This window comes from Chaetodon trifascialis, chromosome 11 (genome assembly GCF_039877785.1).
Source record: "Chaetodon trifascialis isolate fChaTrf1 chromosome 11, fChaTrf1.hap1, whole genome shotgun sequence".
NCBI classification, from domain to species: domain Eukaryota; kingdom Metazoa; phylum Chordata; class Actinopteri; order Chaetodontiformes; family Chaetodontidae; genus Chaetodon; species Chaetodon trifascialis.
The window spans coordinates 14,862,468-14,885,266 of record NC_092066.1 but is presented as its reverse complement, the minus strand read 5'-3'; the positions used below and the strand labels follow the sequence as shown (position 1 = coordinate 14,885,266).

At 42.3% G+C, this 22,799-nt stretch overlaps 3 protein-coding genes and 1 long non-coding RNA gene across 4 annotated transcripts in view; 3 read left to right on the top strand and 1 right to left on the bottom strand.

The window, feature by feature from the left end:
- LOC139338819 (neurocan core protein-like) overlaps positions 1-10,552 on the top strand; it is a 41,600-nt gene extending 31,048 nt beyond the window's left edge. Inside the window, exons 14-20 of the mRNA XM_070974091.1 lie at positions 2,694-2,807; positions 5,455-5,506; positions 5,725-5,831; positions 6,237-6,319; positions 7,165-7,309; positions 8,420-8,602; positions 9,287-10,552. Coding sequence (XP_070830192.1) covers positions 2,694-2,807; positions 5,455-5,506; positions 5,725-5,831; positions 6,237-6,319; positions 7,165-7,309; positions 8,420-8,602; positions 9,287-9,405 — 803 coding nt within the window. The 3' untranslated portion in view covers positions 9,406-10,552. The remainder of the gene's footprint in view (positions 1-2,693; positions 2,808-5,454; positions 5,507-5,724; positions 5,832-6,236; positions 6,320-7,164; positions 7,310-8,419; positions 8,603-9,286) is intronic.
- Positions 10,553-11,937: 1,385 nt separating this feature from the next.
- Positions 11,938-16,238, bottom strand: tm6sf2a (transmembrane 6 superfamily member 2a). The gene is made up of 10 exons (XM_070974671.1): positions 15,906-16,238; positions 14,843-14,946; positions 14,663-14,760; positions 14,445-14,548; positions 14,289-14,371; positions 14,074-14,198; positions 13,678-13,779; positions 13,470-13,562; positions 13,254-13,373; positions 11,938-13,161 (listed from the first exon to the last, which is right to left on the bottom strand). The coding sequence occupies exons 1-10, from the start codon at positions 15,995-15,997 to the stop codon at positions 12,952-12,954; spliced, it is 1,131 nt and encodes a 376-aa protein (XP_070830772.1). The 5' UTR covers positions 15,998-16,238; the 3' UTR covers positions 11,938-12,951.
- A 1,634-nt stretch (positions 16,239-17,872) lies between these two features.
- On the top strand, positions 17,873-20,750 carry LOC139339260 (uncharacterized). The gene is made up of 3 exons (XR_011602651.1): positions 17,873-18,303; positions 18,400-18,493; positions 20,294-20,750. It is a non-coding gene; the product is annotated as an uncharacterized lncRNA (long non-coding RNA).
- Positions 20,751-21,241: 491 nt separating this feature from the next.
- On the top strand, positions 21,242-22,799 carry LOC139339259 (uncharacterized). The gene is made up of 3 exons (XM_070974793.1): positions 21,242-21,639; positions 21,747-22,064; positions 22,192-22,799. The coding sequence occupies exons 2-3, from the start codon at positions 21,860-21,862 to the stop codon at positions 22,425-22,427; spliced, it is 441 nt and encodes a 146-aa protein (XP_070830894.1). The 5' UTR covers positions 21,242-21,639; positions 21,747-21,859; the 3' UTR covers positions 22,428-22,799.

The following is a 22,799-nucleotide window of genomic DNA, read 5'->3' as shown; positions in this document are numbered from 1 at the left end:
AACATATCAGTGTTATTGGTACGTATGGTTGACGACATTGTGTAGTTCACAGTGTAGCTCTGCCCAACTTTAATTTGATCAAAATATCTGAAAACACCTTAAAGCACCAATATAACAAGTCTTTGGACTGGTTTATAGTTTCAGTTCATATTTACATCCATACTGAATTACAGTATATTCTGTCTCTAATCTTATTTTGTCCACCCACATTAAGGTTTACAATAAGAAATATGAAATTGCAGAGATTTGTCACACTGTTCATGCTGTGACATTTTTGAAGTGTGAGCTTTGGCGTCCCAAAGCAGACACCTGCACAGTGGTACTGTGACTCTTTGACATGCAGGCCCAAATCTGCCTTCAGGGTCCTGATCTGTTCCTTAACATATGTTCAGCTCATTAGGCAGCTATTCCTCAAGGAAGTGATCACTTTATGAATAAATGAACCACATACAGTAGCGTACTTATCTGTATTCACTGTCCCGTTCGGGTTGTGAACACCTTAATACTAACTGAGTGCCAAGTCTTGTCTGTTCAGTGTCACAGAGAGGTGGACAGACAGACATTCTAACTGACAGCCAGAAGCTGATGCGTGGGTATGCTGTGAGGCTTTGTTATGGATTTGCAGAATTTGCAGAATTATCTCTCTGAGGAGCAGCTTCCCCTCTGCATAATGGATGAGAGGGACGAGGGGATCAGACTTTTTATATCGAACAACAAAGAGCTGGACTGATTTTAATGGGGAGTGGAAGGTGTCTGTTTAACTATGAACAAGCACATCTAGAGGTTATTGAAGGTCACACCAGTCATGATTAGCCAGGGGGCTTTTCACATTCATATGACATTTTTTTTAATTATATGTTAGGTGTTATTCAAACCACTTAAGGTCTGAGGCCTGAATGACTACATGTTCCCAGAGGAGCCATTTTCTCCACTGTTGAGAAAATAAATAAATAGATGCATCTCTTTCTCCATCTCTTTGCAGAAAATCCAGCCTCTGCACGTTCTAGCTGAACACACCAATGTGTTTCTCGTACTTAAACCTTCAGAGATTATCTCACAATTTGAATCAAAGTGTGAGGTTGAGTTGCACCAACACAGTTTCTTTTTAATCACTCATGCATCTGAGTTTGGTGCAGGTTAAGTTTTAAATACTACTAATAATAGTAATAGTAAATATATAGTAATAATAATATAATAAAAATATATATAATTTGTGTACAGTTTCACCTTAATTTGGTAACTTTAAAATAGGCTTAGGTCCTAAATCTGCCCCATTCTTGGTACCAATGTACAAACATGCAAATGTTCAAATTCTACACATAGTGGCGTCAAGTGAGTTAAACCAATGCAGTTGGCCTATTCAGTTGTGTAGGTATGAGGACGTGTTGTTCAATCCTCAAAAAACAGCCTAATTTTCCATCATTCATCTAAAGGGAGTTGATAATTTTATAAACAGATAAACAGGTTCTGCTGTCAGATTAAAGTTAGATCAAAAACAGCACAGCAAATACACCAGCTAAAGCTGAGAAAATTGGATTTTAAAAAAGATTGAAAAACACTCAGTCTGACACTCCTCGCCTGAAACATACTTTATTGATGAACTGCCGTTTAGTCCAGATTACAAAATAATCCTTGCAACCAACCCTCAGTGTGTGCAGTGACAGCAGTCTGAAGATGTCTTGTTTAGGGCTAAAGGTCATTCTAGTTTGATGTGTCTGACACATCACTTCACAGCCACTGACCCTTTTTCAATGTTGAGCTTTTTGCTTGGAGCTAAGTAACTGTTAAGATCTGAGGAAATACTTTGTGGCAAGTTTGAACTCCTAAGTGGCTTTCTTTTTGCTCTCTCACTGTGAGTGTTAATGGATTTCTTCAGTCCTGGGGTATATCTGTTATTCTGGGTTCAAAAATACCTCACAGTGGTGAAAGAAGATTACATGCCCTCCATTTACAATGATAAAGTGATACTTTATGGATCCCCCGTTGAGAAATGTTCCTTTGGCTTGAGGGTTTTTCTTTTTTTTCACAGGGAGGTTAGAGAGCACAGTTAGCACAGTAGTGCAGCAGCCCTGGTGCTGGTAGGGTATCTGTTGTTGCTTAAGGCCTCTTCGACAGGGTGGATGTCTGCCAAAATGAAGGCTTGAGCCCAGATCATTTGGTCAAGTTCACCCTCTCTGCTCACGAGTCCACCAGATTTATGTCTGTACTGTACTTTAACTGCTTTAAAGGAAAAGTAATGCAACATGCAGCTGGCATCTCGCAATTTCTCCCTCATGCAGCCTTTTGTAAATGGAGACAATGGACAAGAGACAAAAGCAGAGATTAAGCATACATCAAGTCAACCTTAAGCTCTGTAAATACATAAAAAAGGATGTAATAACACTTGAAAGGCTTTTAGAGTGTCTTCCTCTGCAAGAGAATGAGGACAAATGTAAAGGGGATTAAACTGTCTGTATTCTCCTCACACCCTGTATGGATTATGACACTGTACCCACCAGCATGGACACATTTCCCTGTCTCAACCAGGACTAACAACCAGCTCATTTTGTGTCAGTGTTTGATTGGCAGCAGACGCCCACGCGGCTTTTCTGTCTTTATGAACAACATCTTTTCAGCAGAATGCATCCTTTTAATTTGAACCCTAATGAGATCTGCAACCCGCCTGCTCTTGCTCCTTTTTTTCTTCATCACAGACGTAGATGACTGCCAGTCAGAGCCATGTGAAAATGGAGGCACTTGCATCGACAAGATTGATTCATTCCTTTGCCTTTGCCTGCCCAGCTATGGAGGAGACACATGCGAGAAGGGTGAGAATGAAAATACTGCACACATACTCATGGATGGAGAACATATTACTCCGGGGGGGGGGGGGGGGGGGGATTATTCATATGAAATGTTACTGGAATGTGTGGCACTGATAAATCCAGCACATTGTTGTTTGTGCAACCAAAGATTCCCAGTCTCCTGATACTAGTAGTAAAAGATTTGTTGTGATGGTGGAAATAATCAGTGTGCAGCGTCTGTAACAGCTGTATGCCATGACACAATATCACAAAGACACATCTCTCCACAGCTATCAGACAGTGTATCAGTGTGTGTCACAGGACTACAGGGTGACAGATACTGACTGAAACCCCTGCAGGCACAACAATGTTTTCCAAGCATCAGTTAGCATTTGCTCCGTTTTCAGTCAGCATCCCATATACATGCACACATTTCCATATGTACGTGTGGTAGATGAAGTAAAAACTGTGTTTTGATGTGTGTGGTATGATACTGATGCTGTTTTTGTGTTTCGAGATCATTGCTGTAACTGTATTTTGTAGCACGTCTGTGAAGATTTAGTCATTCTGGTCATGGCACTTATAAATGCTTTACAAAGGCAACTTGACTTGTTTGTATTATGTAGTGTTGATCATGCTCCTTTGTGTTACTGCTATTTATATCAGCGTAATAACTTGAAACCCACTGCAAGAGTGTGTATTGCAGGCTGGCACATGTGTATGTGCATTTGCAAGCGCAAAAAAGCATAGAAGTTAAAAAAACAAGATCTACAAGTAAAAACTTTGACAGCACTACTACTAGTCAAAAATCCCACACGGTATATCTAAGTATATACTGTGCATTTGATGATACTGACCCCATAAAAAGTAATTGTTGCCAAGCTAAGAGTTAATATTAAGTTAAGCAGAAACCCAACTTTTTCTATTTATTTAAGTTGTCAGACATCTAGTCCTTGATAGCTGTTAAGAAGTCTTTCAAGGTAGAGTACTGAGGTCATCCCAATTGAAAGAAAAGTAAAGTAGGTATCATCTGTATAGAAGTTAAAAGAAATACCCTTAAATTGATTAATTATGAAACCAAGAGGAAGCATGTATACAGAAAGAAATGGACCAAGGATTGAACCCTGGTGTACACCACATATCAGCCAAGGAGATGAGGAGACATAACGATCAATGGCCACAAAAATACTCATGTCTGACAAGCAGGCAAACCAGTCCAGCAACAAAACTGAACATTCTCCAGCATCGATATTAAAATACCATGTGAAACCCTGAGCAGAGCAGTTTCAGTACTATGCTTCAAACGAGAGCCGGACTGGAATTTATCAAAGATTCAATTGCTGTCCTGACCTGTAGAAGTTGTCTACAAACTGCTTTTTCAGACACTTTTGAAAAAAAAAAAAAAAAAGGAGTAGTTTGGATATAGGTCTATAGTTACTTGGGTTACTATGGGTCAAGGTTTGGCTTTTTGAAGAGAGTAATCACAATGGAGAGTGTGCATGGTCATAACAAATTAAGAGCATGTGTAAAAAGAGAGGTTGGAGCAATCAGGATTCGAGGGGGGTGCATTTATGAGACTGGCTGTGAATTCTTCCAGTGAAAGAGAGCTAAACTTGTTCAACAAAGAAGCATGGGCTAGACAGTCAAACCCAAGGGAAGGCAACATTTTCAACCTTATGTTAGTGAATTAATACACAAAGAACGATGACAAGGTTTCACAGTCAACATGAGAGAAGATCGGTGCAGGCGAGGGACAGGGTCCACCAACCTATCGATTGTACTAAACAAAGCTCAAAGATTTTTTTTACCGTAGTTGAACAGATTTTAAAAATAAGCACGTCTGGTCCCTTTCACTTTCTTAATAAAAGATGAAAGTAGTTGTTTCATGCGAAGAAAGTGAACCTCCAATTTAGTGTTTTTGCACCTACGCTCAACCATTCTGCACTCTCTTTTAAGACAATATATGTCATCATTAATCCACAGGGATTAGTTAAAATGAATGGATTTCTTTTTAAAAGGACAACATCTTGGGCAGAGATTGTTAAAGGAGCAGATGCAGTCAGTACTCTGAGCTGGGAAAGCCATATCCTCACTAACGTCTGCAAAGACAGAGGCCATGCTGACAGCAAAGTGGCTATTCAGTGTGCAAAAACAGAGCACTAATAACCCCCCATACCACACACTGAAACCAGTGCGCACACGCAAGCCCTGATTCATCACCTCACTGGTTTCAGCCACCTCCAGCTCCAGATCTCTCCTGCATGCATTCATGCATGCATGTGCGTGTGTGTGCGTGTATGTGTGGTAGTAGTAGTATTAAGAATTAATGAATATGTAACCTTTGCAGTTATAAATGAATCCACAGGCCTTGGTGTTATTAATGAATATTAATCGTGCACAGAAAGGGCCACGTGTGCTGTGAATTGAAAATGAGCCTGTATAATTACAGTTCATGTATTTAGCCTCTCAAGATGCCATAGTCATATATTTTAGTCATTATTTTCCGAGCGAGATAGAACGTTCGGTATGAAAGCTTCCTCTCTCCTCCCATCTCGTACGGACTGTTTTATCTCACTTTGTGTTATTCTGCTTTACTACGCTCTTAGGTGCCCTTCAAGAAATTATTTCAGCTTCTTTCATTTCACCTCCTCCTTTCTCTTCATCTTTACAGACATAGAGGGTTGCGAGCATGGTTGGAGAAAGTTCCACGGCCACTGCTATAGGTAGGAATGATGAAAAACTGTCTGCGCTGTTAAAATTAATGGAGTCACGATATATTTACCTGCATCCACAGGTGCCTCATCTATCTGCATTACTCTCTCATACCTTGGAGTTATCTGTGATATACTTCCTGCAGCACTCTGTACCATTTAAACCTGTCTGGCTGCATGATATATGAAATATGCATTTTCATGTCCACTTACATTGCATTCTCCCACAGGTACTTCACCCACAGACACACCTGGGAGGATGCAGAGAAAGACTGCAGAGAGCACAGTGCCCACCTCAGTAGCATCATTTCCGCTACTGAGCAGGAGTTTATCAATGGTATGTGTGCCTGTCTGTTGGTTTGGTCATAAATCACAATTATGCACAAATGAAATGATAAAGTAAAAATGGTGGACTGACTCAGTGTAAAACACATTTGAGATATGAATCAGTGACTGTTTAAGTCTGTGTGGATATCAGAGTTTTTACAAAAGCAATTAAGTCAAAAGAACATGTACTGTACTGTTTTGAAGGATCGAGAAAGGAGATCTTTCAGCTGTTGTGTTTGCCTTATGTAACCTGTAATCGTTTGTACATTATCACTGTCTGTATTCTATGCGGTGTTGTTTGTTTGTGCACTGCTTTCTTAGCCAGGTCACTCTTGTAAAAGAGGTTTTTAAATCTCAATGAGTTTTTTACCTGGTTAAATAAAGGATAAATAAATGTACTGTTGTTTTTTTACAGGTCTGGGTCATGACAACGCCTGGATTGGACTGAATGACCGCACAGTGGAGGAGGACTTTCAATGGACTGATGGCAATGATCTGGTCAGTGATCAGTTGTTGCTATGTGAGAATTTCAATCTCCAGCTTTAATGTTCCTCAAAACCTTCAAACCTTAACATTTCTGATTAAATTAGCAACAAACGGCCTGTACATTAAAAAAGCATCTGTTATTGATTAAACGTTGAACCCTCAAAAACTGATCTGCTTCATCAGGATTGTGTGGGTGTGATTTGATCAAATTTGACAGACAGCCCCACAACTGATGTTGATTCAAATCTTGCTAAATCCTGATTGGTACAAAGAAACATGTGACATAATCTTTTCCCAATGGAGCCCCGTCCATTCATACAGGACCCTTCTGCTCGTACAACTCCCAAATCCAAAAAGGGTGGAACACTGTTCAAAAACATGAATAAAAACAGAATGATCTGTGTTCACCGACAACGGTTTTAAGAAGTGTTCCAGAGCCCATGTCGTAATCTCTTTTATACAATCATGTGTTCACAAAGTGGTGAACCTCGCTCCATCCTCGCTTGTGAACAACTGAGCCTTTCCAGGATGCCCCTTTCATTCCAACTGTGATACTATTACCTGTTAACAATGAACCTGTTTACTGTTTTCAGCTGAATGCATGTCAAAAATGATCATCAAATGATCACTTCCTGTTTTATTCATGTTTTGCACAGCGTCCCAACTTTTTGGAATTGGTGGTTGCACTAAACTGACAGAGAAAATTTGTTTTCAGGGCCCCCCCCATACATGCTATCTTACAAATGGCATTCATCTGAAAGTAACAGTGTTCATCTTTGGAGGGAAGATTAGAGATTTCCCGTCGGACTGCAGTGAGAAATGAAAGCAGCTTAATCCTGTTGTTTGCTGTCGTGCAGGTATATGAGAACTGGAGGGAGAGCCAGCCGGATAACTTCTTTGCAGGTGGAGAGGACTGCGTGGTGACCATTGCCCATGAGGATGGCAAGTGGAACGACGTGCCCTGCAACTACAACCTGCCCTACATCTGCAAGAAAGGCACAGGTACTGTACTGTAGCACTGCTGGACTGGACGTGTGAACCAAAGTGCGAACAAACAGTGGCTTGCTGTCCTTCTCTGTTTGACACATTCAGGTCCAGTAGGACTTTTTCAGCAAAGCTGTGCTTAATCAGTTCATGAGGGGAGATATTTGCTGTCTTCATACAGTGTTATGGCTGACCAGCTGGCCACCTGTTAGTCATCAGTGCTCATCATCAGTGCTTGTGCTGTTTATACAGAAAAGACTCCTTTCTTGCAGAGCATCAGTAGCTGCTTCGCATCACTTGTGCTTTTTCTCCATTAAAGGTCACAGCAGCAAATCCTCCAAAAATTGACAATGAACACAAACTTAAGTGAAGATTGTGATTCAGGCTCATACCTTTATTGATTTTTGAGAGCAATATCAATCTCAGTCTTCCTCTTGTTGCCATCTCTCTTTCTCTCTCTCTCTCTCTCTCTCTCTCTCTCTCTCCTTGGGGCTCACTTACACTTGTCCGGCCAGCAGAACTGTGATTGCAGTTATTGCCAATTATTGCCTTGTTCACACAAATATGGTCTGAAATTCCCCTGAGCCATTTTTTACTAACACTCATCCACACCGACTCAGCCGACCTGAATGTGCCTGCGGTGGTGAAGTCTTGTAAGATGCAAAGAATAGCTTAAGACTGGGGACACGCTGAAGAAACGGAGGATGATCAGGAGGAGTTAGAAAAGGAAGGAGAACATGGAGAAAAGGATTAAGTAGTTTGAGAGTGTTTGTTTGTCTGGCCGTGGTCTCACAGCTCAGTGGCTTGGCTTCACTCCCTGTCTACTGCAGAGACCCATTACCTCCTTCTGGCCTCTCCACAGCGCTGCTCAACACTCAGATACAGAAACAAGGCTGCCATCTAGAGGCAAAACACACCTACAGTAAGGTGCCTTGAAAATGTGGTCAAAACAAAAACAAAAAACAGTGATGACACTAATATGTGTGTCTTTTGCTGTTAGTATTTGGACTTCACTTGGAATTTTGACCCCTGACTTGACTCGATGACTTAACTTGATGTGAAACAAAATCTGGACATATTCCACCTTCATCTGTATGACTTATCTGACAATTTGTATATGTCCTGCAGTGTTGTGTGGGACCCCGCCCGCAGTGGAGAACGCCCATTTGATAGGTCGGCGGAGGTCACACTACGACATCCATGCAGTGGTCCGCTACCAGTGCTCCGAAGGCTTCTTCCAGCGTCACATCCCCACCGCCCGCTGCCGAGCCGACGGGAGCTGGGAGAGGCCCAGGATCATCTGCACAAAGTGTGAGTGTTCAATGTCCCGTTTAAGCCTGTAAGTCATGTATGTAAAGGTAGAAAATGAAAAATCAAAATTCTAGCTTTTAATGGCCCTGTGTCAGTTTTTGGGCTCCACGTGTTTATTCCCACCTTTTGCCAGTTCGTCATCGTAAACACTTGTTTTTAGTTTCCTGGTTACAAAGAACATCACTTCTGGTCTTCAGGTCTTTTGATGCTCACATCTAGAGCAACTTACAGCACAGTTAGTGCAGCAGTAAAATGGGGTTAATTTCTTTTATCACTGCAATTACAATCAACTCAACATAAGGAGTGCAACTCAGGGGCGCCCCGGTGGCCTAGAAGTTAGTGGGCCAACCATGAACTGGAACATCCTGACTTAAGTCCAGCCGGGGACCTTTGTTGCATGTAAATCACCATCTCTCTTTCAGTTCATTTCCTGTGCAGATAACTACTCCATGCCACTCCATTGGCTCATATTATGTTTTTGTGGATATGCTGGTGGGCGTCAGCTGGTTAGAAACAAGAAATAGCAGTACAGAAATAACAAGATACAATATGTTTGAGGTCATTTTTAAAAAGTGTCACGGACTTTGCCCCTGCATATATTTTTTAAAATTCTTAACAAATTTAATTGATCCTTACCAAAAATGTTTTCGTTGTGTGTTTATGTACAATGTCGACTTCTCGCAGCCCGGCGATCACACCGGTACAGACGCCATCACCACAACCAGCACCACGAGCGCCGCAGCCACAGGAGACACGGAGGAGAGGGACACAAGGCCAGAGAGGACGCGCGCAGCTACTACTGAACCAAATAATACAACATCTGCCTATTGTAGGTGCTAACCATGGCCCATAAAGACAGACAGTAGTTCACATCACTTCCTGTCCCTGCTTCTAACCACGCTCTGTTTAGCTTTATTATTCCTCCTGATGAATTAGGTTTTCTTACTCTAACATACAGTTTATCTCTCCCCTGAGTTTTGGTGTTTTTTGATGCTTCTTTTGGTTCTCACCCTGCTTCTTTTAACTGAGGTCCATGCGAACACTAACACTAACTGTTGTTAACGCCCTCCTTCCCTAACATCTCAGTACGGTAAACCCTCCTGTCCGTGAACTAAAACTCTCTCTCGGCCTGTCGGGCTGACAGCGGTGTGTGAGTATGTGAGCGTATGCATGTCAGAGAGAAACTTAGAGGAGTGCTGAGTCACTTTGTTTTTGTAAAGGTTTGCTTGTTCTCCATGAAAAATGACTCTCGCCCTAGTATTCTGTTTACAAAGCACAGATGTAATTGATGCAAGATAGCATTCAGTCCCTGTTAACCCTCAGCTTTTTGTATGTGTACTGTAGCTGTTACTTTTTCCATAGAGCACCTGAATAGCTGGTCTGTTTTATTCTACTGACATGCTTTTTTCTAATATTTGCTATGTTTTGGTGTTCTGTTATTATATTTATTATAAATCATTTGCTAGTGAATATGCTTTCATTTTTTACTTATACTTCAGAGAGCCAATGTAACATCATTTTTCTATACCAGTATATAAATCCAACATAATAATAGACAAAATTAATCATTTGATTGCCTCTAATCTCTGTATTGTAAATATTGTGGTGTTTGTTTTTGGCTGATCCTTGATCAATAGCTGGACCTTGTCCAATCAAATACTGTAGATCCTCCCATCCCCACAAGCACTCTCAGCTAATGAATATGTCCTGTTGACATAGAGCGTATGGATGGGATTATACAATACTTTCTCAAGATAACCACTTGATTGTGTCTGAATTGCTAAACACTTTCAATCTTTGCACGGCTGTATTTACATGATGGCTAGAATGTCATGATTTTTCGTCCTTTGGTCCCTTTGATATTTGATCGGTCATTCACTTTTTTGGTGTTCTTATGACTTTTTGTCCTGCTGTTGTATTCCATTCTTAATAAAGTGAGAAAATGAACAACAACATGTCTGTTTTTGATTCAAGCCAACAAACAATCAACTGCTCTTCAGCCACGCTAGCACCAATAGCAATGTCCACCGCTCCAAACTGAAATATGTCAACAACTACACGGTGGATTGCCATGATGAATGATGTTTAAAAGAGACATTCATGGTGCCAAGAGGATGAATCTACTGACTTGATGGTGATCAGCTGACTTGTCCTCTAGCGCCACCATGAGGATAACATTTGTACAGATTGCCATGAAGTTAGCAAATGCTAGTATAAAGTGCTAAACTAAGATGATTGACATGGCAAATATAATACCTGCTAAACATCAGCATTGTCACAGTGAATGTGCTAGCATGCAGCTGTTAGCATTTAGCCCAAAAGAACTGTGCCTCACATACAGCTGCTAGCATGGTTGCAGAACGTGACTGTGCTTCACTACAGTGTGTGCAGATAATCATGAGTTTTTGACAGGAAAATGTCACGTCATGCCACTTTGGTACCCCAGCAGATGAAGATCAACCGAACCCCTTTATTTTGGCTTTACCTTTCTAAGCTTTGCCACTCACTTTATTTTGCACTCTTCGCAGTGAGCAATAGTTTTATCCGGTTTGGTTCACAAAGCAATTTTCTCATCTCTGGTGTGTCTGTGAGCAGAATATTTTAAGAAAGAGAAGAATGGCCCACCAGGTGAGCAGGACATAACAGAGTGTGCCTGCCAGACAAGTTAATAAACCAGCAGAGCACAAAGTGTCAAAAAACAATCAATCCAGTGTTTTTGGGGTGACTTACGGATTGATTTTAATCTGCTACCAAAGTTCAATCATAAAAATGAATATAAATCTTTAACAATTGACTTTTGTTGTGTAATTTTTTTGTGAAATTGAAACAATGAAGGTTTTTTTTTTTTACTGACTTTCAAAATATTGATGTCATGAATCCAAAGAGCCCCTCTAGGCCCCATGCACAGACTTTTTAACATGTGACAGTCTAAGTCATGTACTAGTTGTCTCCACACCACCGGGCAAAGTTTGGCATCACCCTGTGACGACAGTTTTGTTTCCTCATGTGAAAATTACACTTTGGCACCCATGACAGAAGCAGTCTGGACCATTGACTGCTGACTGATGTGTCATGTGATCATTTATGTGGCTGTTGTGAGAGACAGCTCGCCTAAATCCAGGGTTCACCTCTTATCAGTTTGACGGCAGAGTTAACTGGGCCAGTGTTTCACCCCATGTAGGGCACAATGACATCACCGGCCAGAGACAATATTGACAACTGAAGAGACAGTCCTGTTAAAACAGTAAGCTGCTCCGTCTGTGCATAGATTTGCACTCAGGCATGAGCTACACACTTTCAATACATGGAAATGACTGATGGAAGAAAGAGTTGTTGATGCAAATGCAGTTTAATCAAACACTGTTATACCTGGTCAGCCCACTTCAGCGCTCATTTATTTTTATTGTACAAAATAAAGCGGAACATGAAACTTGGAAAACCCACATTGAGTTGCAGTCACAACTAGAGCTGGAGTGGCACAATGATTACTCGATGAGTTGATGGACAGGACTATTTTGATAATCAATTAATCATTGCAGTCATTTATCGAGCAAATGTGCCACAGTCTCTGGATTCAGCCTCTCCAGTGTGGGTGTTTTCTGTTTTATATGACTACAAACAGAGTAAAACAGTTTGAAGATGTCAGCTTGGGCTGTAGGAAATAGTGATTATTATTTTACAAATTAAGTGATAAATCAGTTCAGAAAATCTGAAAAGTGTTCATGGCAGCCCGGCAACATTATGCAAATATGATACACCATGTAAGGCACCAGGTGGACTTTTTCCTTCTTCAAATTCTCTGCTTGAGTAACATCTGCAATTATCTCCTTTATCAGCAACTCTTTCAGGCGTTCATGAACCCTATGAACACAGTCACAGTCTTTGAACAATGAAAGCTGTGATCTCCACTGACTCTGTCAACTTTAGATCAGTAAAATAAACTTCAAGCTGTGAAGTTCTGGTGTGGATTTCTGCTCAGAAAGATGTATAATGAAGACCGTCACTCTCCAGTAGGGTGTTGCAAACCAAGTGTGTGCTCCAAGTTAATTGTCTTAGCTTGGGAAGATACCAACTGGATATCTGCATGAGTCACCTGAAAGCTGTGTAAGCTGATCACAGTCCTCATCTCGATCAACAGCCTTCTTATCAGGGTCCAATAGTTCATGCAGGGAGTGCTGCTGCTGCACGAGGTGACTGATTTTCAACAGTTGACTCAGAGAGCAGCGTTTTTAGATTTCCTCTGGGTTGAAAAATTGTGTGTTTAATGCAGTTTGTGTGCCAACAAGAGTCCCCAGAAAGCATAACCCTTGTCACAGCATGAAGTATTCCTTGGCTGGTGTGTGTGTGGTCTAGTTTTTCTTCTTCTTGCTGTTGGTCTGTCCCCTGGGAACAGGTTTCATAAAATAAGAAGGGTTGGCGTGGCAGCGCAGGGCCAGCAGAACTGGCACAGCGGCGAGCATCACATTGAGGCTGATAACAGGCAACCACTTGTCTGCTGGGACTCGGTATGTATAGGGAGTGCGGGAGTGCAGAGATGCTCCGATATGGCACCACTGAGTCTGAGGGAATAGCAGGAGGAAATCAACCTTATGCAGTATTTTGCTTTTTCAAGGGATATCAATAACGGCAAAAACAGAACAACCACAGATACCTGCGCCATGGCTCCAGCAAAGAAGATGGTCCAGTCCAACATCCAGCTGCATCCAGGTGTGTTCAGACCATAGATGAAGAGGGTCAGCAGGGGCAGAGCGTAGAACAAATACACCAGCATCTGCAGTAATGGTGCACAAAAAGATGAGTTATCGTTTTGGTGAAGGATATACAGTATATGGGGTTTAATCCAGTGTGCATCATTCTCCACACTGACCATAACCCTGGGAAAGCCAACTGGGTCTTTGAGGTAGGGCTCGAACTGGTAGATGTAGGTGAAACAGGTGTCGAGAGGACAGTCCAGCACCACCTGGAGCACAACAGGAGGAGTTATAGTACCCATGCTGCACATGTGACCCTTATGTCATGAGCAAGTGAGCAGTAATGCTGGACAGATACGAAGGCTTCCAAACTGTTTTACTCACAAAGCCTCTGAAAACAGAGAAGGCCATAGCTGCAAGCAACAGAAGTGACAGAAGCAGGTCAACAGGGCGAGCCAGCAGACTTTTCTTCTGCTCCACTGAAATCTAGACAACACAGAAACAATAATATATATATGTGTGTGTGTAAAGACCAGTTACTGGATTTTTTAATGCATATTTGATGTTCATTTCTCTTAATTGATGTTTAAAATGTGTTTTCTTTGTGATTTTGAGATGAAGAAAATCAAATGCCTGCTTCACAAAATACTGTTTGTTTTACTCTTTTCTTACTGTTAAGATTGATACTGTACAGTTTCCCCTTTTTGGTCCTCTTACAATAGTTTGGACACCATAACGGACGCACAGAATATTGTAAATGTCTTAACTGCTCAAACTGACCTTGTCTGCTGTGATGATTGGCATCTGTCTGGGTCTGCTGAAGAGCAGGCTCGCTGCCCAGAAAGGCAACAGAAAGAAGGGGACGTTCCTCCAAAAGGCTGGTCGAATGTTCGACCCATATTTACCTGTGAAAACACAACCGTTATCAATAGAAAACGACCAGAAACACTTCCTCTGATGTGATGAATCAAAGCGTTCATGTTGGCAGCGCTCACCAATGACCACCCCTGGGATGAGGACAATCTGATGGGCGATTGAGGAGCCCGTCCACAGCAGCCCCAGGCTGCGATAGCTCTTCCTGTATGGACAGGAAATTTCATTGAGAGGACTCACTGAACACACAGAGGACAGGTTGCGATGCCACGGCTTACCCTCCGAACATGCGGTGGATGATAGTGAGGAAGAGGACGAAGTGAACGACGCCTTCCCAGTAAGACATCATCACAGCATAGGCGCTACTCAGATGAGGCTCACCCTGAAAAGATATGGGCATCATGAGGAATTTAAACTTAAGACTGAAATACAAACCCTCATTAGGAAGCTCTATAGAGAGACCGGGAGAGGTTCAGCTCACTGTCATTCCTCTTACCATCTTTAAGTAGAAGCCCATGAAGCCAGAGAGGAACCCGTCCTGCTCTAAAGCATTAGTCAGACCCACCATGCAGGTGAAGGAAAACTCTGCAAATACTGGACGGACACAAAGAGGCACAATGAAAAAAGCAACACTCCACCTTCATTTGATAGGCAGATGTTAAAGCGTGTGTTGTACCATAGAATAAGGGGTCCACGTTGGCCTTGTTTCGCACAGTGAAGAGGAGGAGGAGAAGAATAAATCCCAGGACGACCATCCCCATTCCCAGGATAGGAAGAGGTCTGAGGGGTAACACGGAGATCAAGTTATCTGTGCAAGTCTAAAACCCTTCAAGTATTTCATCTTGAGCTGAAGCAACTCTTTTGACAATAGATTAATTAAGTCATTCTTTTGCTAACAAAGATGCAGAACATTCACTGGTTCCAGCTTCTCACTGAGAGTTTTCCGCCTCTAAGTGTCTGTTGTGATAACTCAGTAGAAGATATTGGAAGATGCCGTCTGAATCGCTGAGGAAAATGACTCTTAGTCCCAGCCCTAATAAACAATCGTCTTCACGTTCATACTTTCATCAGAAAAAGGGTGGTTATGAGTTACGGTTTTTAGGTTTTATACAGGCATTGGAAGCATTTCTTTCCTTTCAGTTCAAGTTCTTTCACTTTCCTTTCAGAAAAGTTATCCTCGCATTCTTTCACTGGACCCAAACTCCTCTTCTCTTTCTCAGGGCCTCTGCACTCCCCTTCAACAACAAATTGAAAGGCCTGCCAGGGTTTTCACTGAAATTCAAAAGCTCAGTTTTGTTTGAGAGCAAGATGTGACACTGGTCCTGTTTTGTACACCAAACAATGAAGCAGACAAATTTGAGTTAAATCTTTACTTTTCAAAGCGTAGCTCTCTGGATCAATTGCACTGATCTTGGGATGAGCAGGGGTGTATTGGTGATACATTTCAATTGTGAAGGTTTTACACCCCAGTTAATCAATTATTTACTCTTACGAAGTCATATTACAGATATTTTCTTAAATGCATTTTATTCTATATTGAGGGCTTCAGTGAATCTTGTTTTCTGTGGAGGCTTTAACGGGGTTACCTCAGGATAAACTCGCTCTCGCTAAACCTCCTGTTCCTTCAGGCTGTGGGCCGCCTCATAAGCCTGTAACATCAGCAGCTTTACTGGGCTATGCCTCCCTACAGCAGGACAAGATGAGACTGAAGTTATCAGAGAGTGCATGCACACACTTACTGCTGAAGCGCGGGGACGTTGTTCATGGTGTACAAAACACCAGGAGCCAAGAGAGAAACGACAAACACGCAAACTTCTACCGGCGGCCTCATGGTGGAAAACTTCTTGTTTGACCTCTTTAAAGATGAAATGTCCACACAGAAACACGCCCTGCTAGACACGCTTGGCCGTGTAGAGATGCATGTTAGAAGCCAGCGTCTTCTCCACTACCGCCGCCGCCGCCGCCGAGAGAAGGAGATAATTAAAAGGAGTGTCACCCGTTGCCTTTTGATCTGTGATAAAGCAGAGCTGTGCTGCTGCAGTATGTCTGCTGTCTAGTAGGTCTCAAAGTTCAGCCCAGGAGTCTAATGAGGGCAAATTTAAAGGGATAGCGATGGCGGTTTAAAGGACTGCTGAATTGTGCGTAATGCGTAAAATACGCATTTATGTTTGGCATTTTGGTATTAATTGCGGCAGATGAGTACAAATGGACTTTGCTAGGTGATTCCACGTGCTACTAGTAGACCATTTAAATAATCACACATGGTCATTCCCCATTCAGTGTATGCTTGCACAGACTGCCACCTGGTGGTTGGGCTTTTCACATGTGTCTTGATGTCTTCGATGACACTGAATTTAAAGAGCAAAAGCTTTTTAATTTCACTGTGTTTGGATTCTAGGAATCCATTGAGGTGAGTCTGTACTGCCCCCCCCCCCCCCCCCCAAAAAAAAAGGTTACGCATGTTGAAGTGCTGTCTAGGCCCCTGTGGCCCCTGGGGTTCGATTAAGGAGCCATCTGTCCTGTTTGGTGAAAGATTAAGAACTCCTCTGTCTGTTGTCTCTGGTCTTGATTAGATTCTGGATTATATCTGAGAGAGATCATAAAGTTCGGAACAAAGATTATGTTTTTTTTCTTTTTTCAGGCAGGTGACGGTCATCATCATTGTTATATTTCTTGAACAATTTCTTTCCAAAAAAACTGCGTCAAACATTTTTTCTGCATATCGTAAAGAATGAGCATGTGCATTATGCAGCTTATGGATGAACAGCATTTATAAAGCAGGCCTACATCTAATGCAACTTTATCTTCTGCAACAAAGCGGCTGAAGAGGATTAATAATGCTGCTGTTGCCACAGAAACTTAGCGGCCAGTGGAAAGAGAGAGTAGAGAGGGGTGGGGAGTCCATGGACAGAGGAGAAGCACACACAGAGACGATCCAATTAGAAGTGCAGACAACCCTTCGCCCACACAGCAGACACACGGTTTTTTGAGGTGACACAGATTCTTAAAATTATCCACCCAGTCTGCCACCATGCTGCACCCTTTAATCATCGGCATTGTGACCGTAAACACCTCCCTAACCGTCATATATTGGACCTTCCTCCTGAGTGATGCCTACTTCAAGTGGCTGATGGAGCCAGAAGACAAACCCAAGAAGGTGGTCACTCCAGCCTGAGGGAGCCGCATGCTGCTCACAGTCAATATGGACTGACCGAATGACTGGGTGTTACTGGGTTTTCTTTGTTGTTTTTGCTTAGGACTAGTCTGCAAGAGCAGGTCAGCTTGTTGTGCTTTCTGTGGAGATTCTGCAACTGTTCTGCTTTCTGCTTCCCCTGGAGAAGACTTGGAAACCCTCTTTTCTTTAGCGTCTCATTTTTATTGAACTGAATTAATCCTGCAAGTCAATGAGAAAGGAATCATTCTTACAGGTAATGTCTGGGATTTGTCTAAAACTTTAGCACAGGAGCAGATGCTGCATTTTCTGTGATTTATCTTCTAGTGGTGTTTGTGGCTTTGAGTGCGAAATCAGCTGTTCAAACTGCACCACGCTTCAGTGTCAACAGGTGCTTCAGGTGATGCTAAATGAGCTCCATGTTCTGTTTTGCTGTCTGCTGACTCAGTTAAAAGGTGTTGCTGGTGACACTGGCTCGTGTCAATCAAATCCTGCCAAGGATTTACTAAAGAACACCTTGATGCTGACACAGACAGCCTTACTCTCATGACAGCCTCACCCGGAGACACTCTGAGACCTCAAGCTACACTTTCACTCCATCTGTTTCGTCTCTTTTTCAACTGCAAATTCTTCACTGGAAGACTTGATTTTCGTTCAAGCTTATCATCCTTCTCTTTTTATATATATCTCTCCTCTTTTGGCTGCAATACAACATGACACATGTCTTCTACTGCGGTCTACACCCAGTCTCTTGGTTCATTCTTTTTGCAAATGTTGCCATCACCATCATAGAATGGCAGTTTCTCATTTCTCAGTTTGTTAAAGTTTCCAAGACAGACAACGATGAATCTAAACCTTAGAGAAGCATTCAACCATCTGATGTTCCACCGAGAAGACCTGGGAGGATAAAAACTGAATTTTGGATCATTGTTTACCTGCTCACCTGTAGAGAAAAAGCATTGATGGTGGGGTTTTTTTTTGTCGTGATAGAGCAGCCACTACGGTAAGCCTTTTGTTTGCATGACCTTAATGTTCTGCCATGTGTTTGTGGTTGTTTCCAGAGCTATCTGTGTAAGATGTACAACTATTTGGAAGCCCTTTCATTCACAAGTCAAAGAAAAGATCTGAGGAGCTGTTTCAAGTTTTAACTACAAGGTAAGGAGTCATGTTTATGTCCCAAAAAACCTTCAGACCTCCTCATTTCATCAACATCTAGTCTTTTTCTCATCATTTCTATTAGAAAGGGAGTTGATGTGTTCTTTACCTGTTTCGATGCAGTCTTTCACAAGTTACTTGTGATGATTTACAGTTTCGTTACCCGTGGGGATATTTACTGGTCACAAATCTCAGGTTACATTTTGAAATATCACCATCTGCTCTATTAAGAAGCAAATCAGCCCTGAGAATATAGTGACATTTCAGTGAAATATGTGGCAGGATGTTTAGAAAATACAAGAAGTGGATCCGCTGTGCTTAAGATGAATTTAAAGCATGGAATATCCATAAAGCAATGCCACTTCAATATATATATATATGCGCAGCATGGTCATGGAAGACCATAAGCCTCTTTGGTGTATTACTGTCCACCTCTCTTCACTCATATCGCTAATCCCTGCAGATGGAAAGCTGATATTGCTCTGTGACAGACTCAATCCTATTAACTCTGTCTGTCCTATATTCACCTCTCCTCCGTCTCACACTCCTCGCTCCCCTGGATACTTTGACCGAGGACCCCTCTCCCAAAGACTAGAAGGAGGAATGCTGGGATTTAAGTCTAGACGAAAGATTAGGAGAATTGGTACACTTATGGTATCACGTTTTTCCTGTCTTGTCTGGTGAACTACATTTTTGAAGCACTACTTTGTGACAGAGCTCTGTCACTCATAAGAGACCATGTACTCATCATGTATTTTTGAACCATCTTGACATGCCCATCCGCCATCAAACCTGACCTTCCTCCCAGCTTCAGAATCTAGAAAAATGTTTGAAACCTTCTAATGCTCAGTCCCTCTCCTTCCTCGTCTCGTTTTCAAAGTTTTCACAGTGCCATGAAGGAGCTTGGATCTGCAACAAGACAATAAGTCTGCGATCAACCAAAGAAACAGCCCCAAAGCTTCACCACATTCTTTTCACACACTATCCTATGAAACACAGTATCCACTTGTCAAAACCGACTCTGCCATGAACCAACAACCATCTGTGTCCCTGAACGCCTCAGGAGGTGCTCAGCTCTTGAACCTCACACGGCTGGTGCTTGAGCACCGACAGCTCCTCCAGCTGTCCAGAAGGAAGGAGGAGGAGGCCTATTTCGTTGACTACATACCGCCAGCGAGAGATGCCATAACTCTACCGCCCAATGTAGTCTATGTCCTAGTCGGGGCGGTCTTGGTTATAGTGGCCACTTACGCCATAGTGGGACATCTGATTAAAGATCTGATGCATGACCTGGCAGGTAACCCCCTGGCTGGTGACCTCTGCTCCCATCACTCTTTCCACTGTGATGTCCATTTTGTCTTTGAGTCCTTTATTCTCCCCGGGCTCTTTGGCTAAGGCTGCATCAGTGTTTTGTCTTTCCCCTTTTGCCATTTTTGGGTGACCATGTTGTGTGATGACCTGCCCAGCAGTTCCCTTGTTCTGCCATTAAGGTGAATGCCACAAACTGAGTACAAAGGAGCACTCTGGCGATTTTCAATTGCACTTTCACAAAGTTGGGAGACCAAGATGTCCTGACTTTTAGTCCCTAAAACACTGGATCCTACATTTCCAATTCTGTAACTCAATCGCATGTTTAATCTGACCTCCTCTGCCTGGTAAATGCCCACGTCTTTCAAACTCCTCATGACTTATAAAGTGAACTTGAAGTATAAAATCGGTGCAGTGCCCCTTTAAAACATACAGTCACAGAAAGTCATTTTATTTCCTTTCACTCTCACATTGTTTTTTCTCTCCTTACAGACTGGATTCTTGGCCCTAAACCAGCGGAGGATGATTTAGAGGAGGGGAGAGCAGAAATAGAAGAAGAGCGGCAACTGAGCGTTTCCAGTAAGCTGATGGAGAAAGACAGGTTGAGGGTGGAGAGGGAGAAGGACGGGCTGCTGCCTGGTTTCCACTGGGGAGACGCAGGCTGCCGCCGTCCATCCTCCCCTGCTCCTCTCAGAAGTGCCGTTGCTTCATCATACCCTGGAGAAAAAAGGAAATCTACTCATAGCGTGACCTTCTCCTGTCCCATGACCCCTTATGTCACTTCTCTTTGAGTTTTGTCACATGCACTGATCAGTGTTGTCTCTTTGCTGTAGTGATGATGTAGGAGCTAAGGCATTTTTGTTTTATATATATAAAAATATAAGACACTCATAGTTTGTACTCATTAATGCTTTCTCTGATTACTCATTAAAAATGGATTTGAACCTGGTTCATGTTGTCAGTCATTCCAAATAAACTGCTGTTTGCTGTGATGTAAATTCTGCACAATGCAAATTTCAAAGAAATTGTAAAAAATCATTTTATTTTAATATCCAAAAATGTTACAACTTAAATTAACTTTTCAATGAAAATGTCAAATCCTACCAGGAAAACACTGTAAAGTCGCACATGAATTTCCATCTCTGTGCATTTCCCTCATTGACCAAAATGCCATAACCCACATTCTCCCATGATGTCGCACATGATGCTGAAATGTGTCGCTGAAGAAATAAAAAAAACTCACAACAGTTTTCCTGTTCTGATGTTGGACTAAGCTTCTCTCCAGTAAACAACTGAATCATACAAGAGTGTTGTTATGTCCTGTCTGTGTTCGTTAATCCATCTTACCTTCCTCTAATACCTGATTGTGTCAGGAGCAGTGACCTTATTTGTGAAGGCCAAGGATTACTGTACATTAACCATATTAAACACTGTTCAATAACGATGGAAGCACAAGAACAGATAGATAGATAGATAGATAGATAGATAGATAGATAGATAGATAGATAGATAGATAGATAGATAGATAGATAGATAGATAGATAGATCATGCATCTACATGCATCGGGTAAATACTCTGCCTCATTAGGAAACTGTCCTCGCAGCATCGTTCCTCTGACCTTGAGTACCTCAAGCTGCTGCAGCTAATCTAGTTTCCATCTGCGTAACTCCGCAAGCAGACAGATTTGGAGTTTGCACGGGGGAAAGAAAATGAAAAATTCATCCGACTGACAGATAGAGTTGTAATCTTAATTGAAGTCTTATTTGCTTAGTGTCGTGTTTGTCCAGGAGTGTAAAGACACCCAGTGAGTTGGTGGACTGCCGCTTGCTTCCTTGCTGTATGTAAAAGTTTTTATTCATGTTATGCTTGATGCTTGATTATTTCTGTAGAAATACCGTAGATGCAGGTTTTTAAAGTTGGTGAATACAGTATTTCTTTTTGTAGTTTGCATGATAAGATCTGAAACCTTTGCGCTGGCTTCATTGGAGACGGCGATGACAGTGAAGTATTAAGTGGATTCCCGGGCTGACAGCAGTTTCAGAGACATCCAGACAGCGATGGATGTGCCGGTGGAGGGCTTAAATGCTCGTTATAAAGAAGAAGACGGGGCAGTGTTGTTTGAGAGCTACATACCACCCTCTCGGGATGCTGTCCACCTGCCGACCTATGTCCTCTACCTGCTCATGGCCATCTTCATCCTGCTGGGTGTTCTCTATGCCATCATCGGCCACCTCATCAAAGACCTCATCCATGACATTGCAGGTCTGTGACAGGACTGCTGGTTCTTCTTAAGCCATAAGATACTAAAAGTGCTTGTTTCCATTATCAAATATCCCCACTCACATTGCTTTTATCTCTTTTCTCTGTTCCCTCTCTTTCTGTTTTCCAGACTGGCTGTTTGGGCAGCAGCCTGAGGAGGTGGTGGTAAACTATTGTGAGGCTAAGGATAAGTTCATGGCAGACTGGTGTCCAGAAACCTCGCCCGAACTGGAGGCGATGGCCAGAGCCGAGGAGAACAAGATGGTTGACAGGGACTTCATGAAAGCTCCTGCCATCTGGATCATCTCTACAGACCCTCAGGCGAGCAGGAAGGGACCCCGTGTGGTCTTTGGAAAGAGGCCTTGATGCTGATGCAGACCTTCTGTATCTGGTGTGATTGTATGTGTACTGAGTAGTGAAGTGAATGGCTGTATTGAAGCATGACTGTGTAAGGCTGATATGTTTTACTACGTTGTAGACACAGCAGGTACCTCTGCTTAAAGGGCTGAACATTTGAGTGCACGGTGGTGTTATGAGGACATCTAGTGTCTACTGAGGTCATTGCAGCTGATTTGCAGCAATACACCAGAACCACATCACACACAGAAATACCAGAATGAGTTTGTTGGTCGGATATTAAAAGAAGAAAAGAAAAAAATAAACAATAACATGCCTTAATTGATCTCTGGTAAAGATTTTTATAAAGCTTAAGACCGTATCACTGCTTTCTGTAAATGA

Bases quoted from the DNA above. Each gene is read 5' to 3' on its own strand.
- tm6sf2a (XM_070974671.1), bottom strand. From the start codon at position 15,997: ATGAGGCCGCCGGTAGAAGTTTGCGTGTTTGTCGTTTCTCTCTTGGCT. The intron at 14,549-14,662 runs GTAAGAGGAATG...ATATCTTTTCAG, and splicing joins TGGGCTTCTACTTAAAGATG to GGTGAGCCTCATCTGAGTAG. The intron at 13,374-13,469 runs GTCAGTGTGGAG...CCATTACTGCAG, and splicing joins TTGGCTTTCCCAGGGTTATG to ATGCTGGTGTATTTGTTCTA.
- LOC139339259 (XM_070974793.1), top strand. From the start codon at position 21,860: ATGGATGTGCCGGTGGAGGGCTTAAATGCTCGTTATAAAGAAGAAGAC. The intron at 22,065-22,191 runs GTCTGTGACAGG...TCTGTTTTCCAG, and splicing joins CCTCATCCATGACATTGCAG to ACTGGCTGTTTGGGCAGCAG.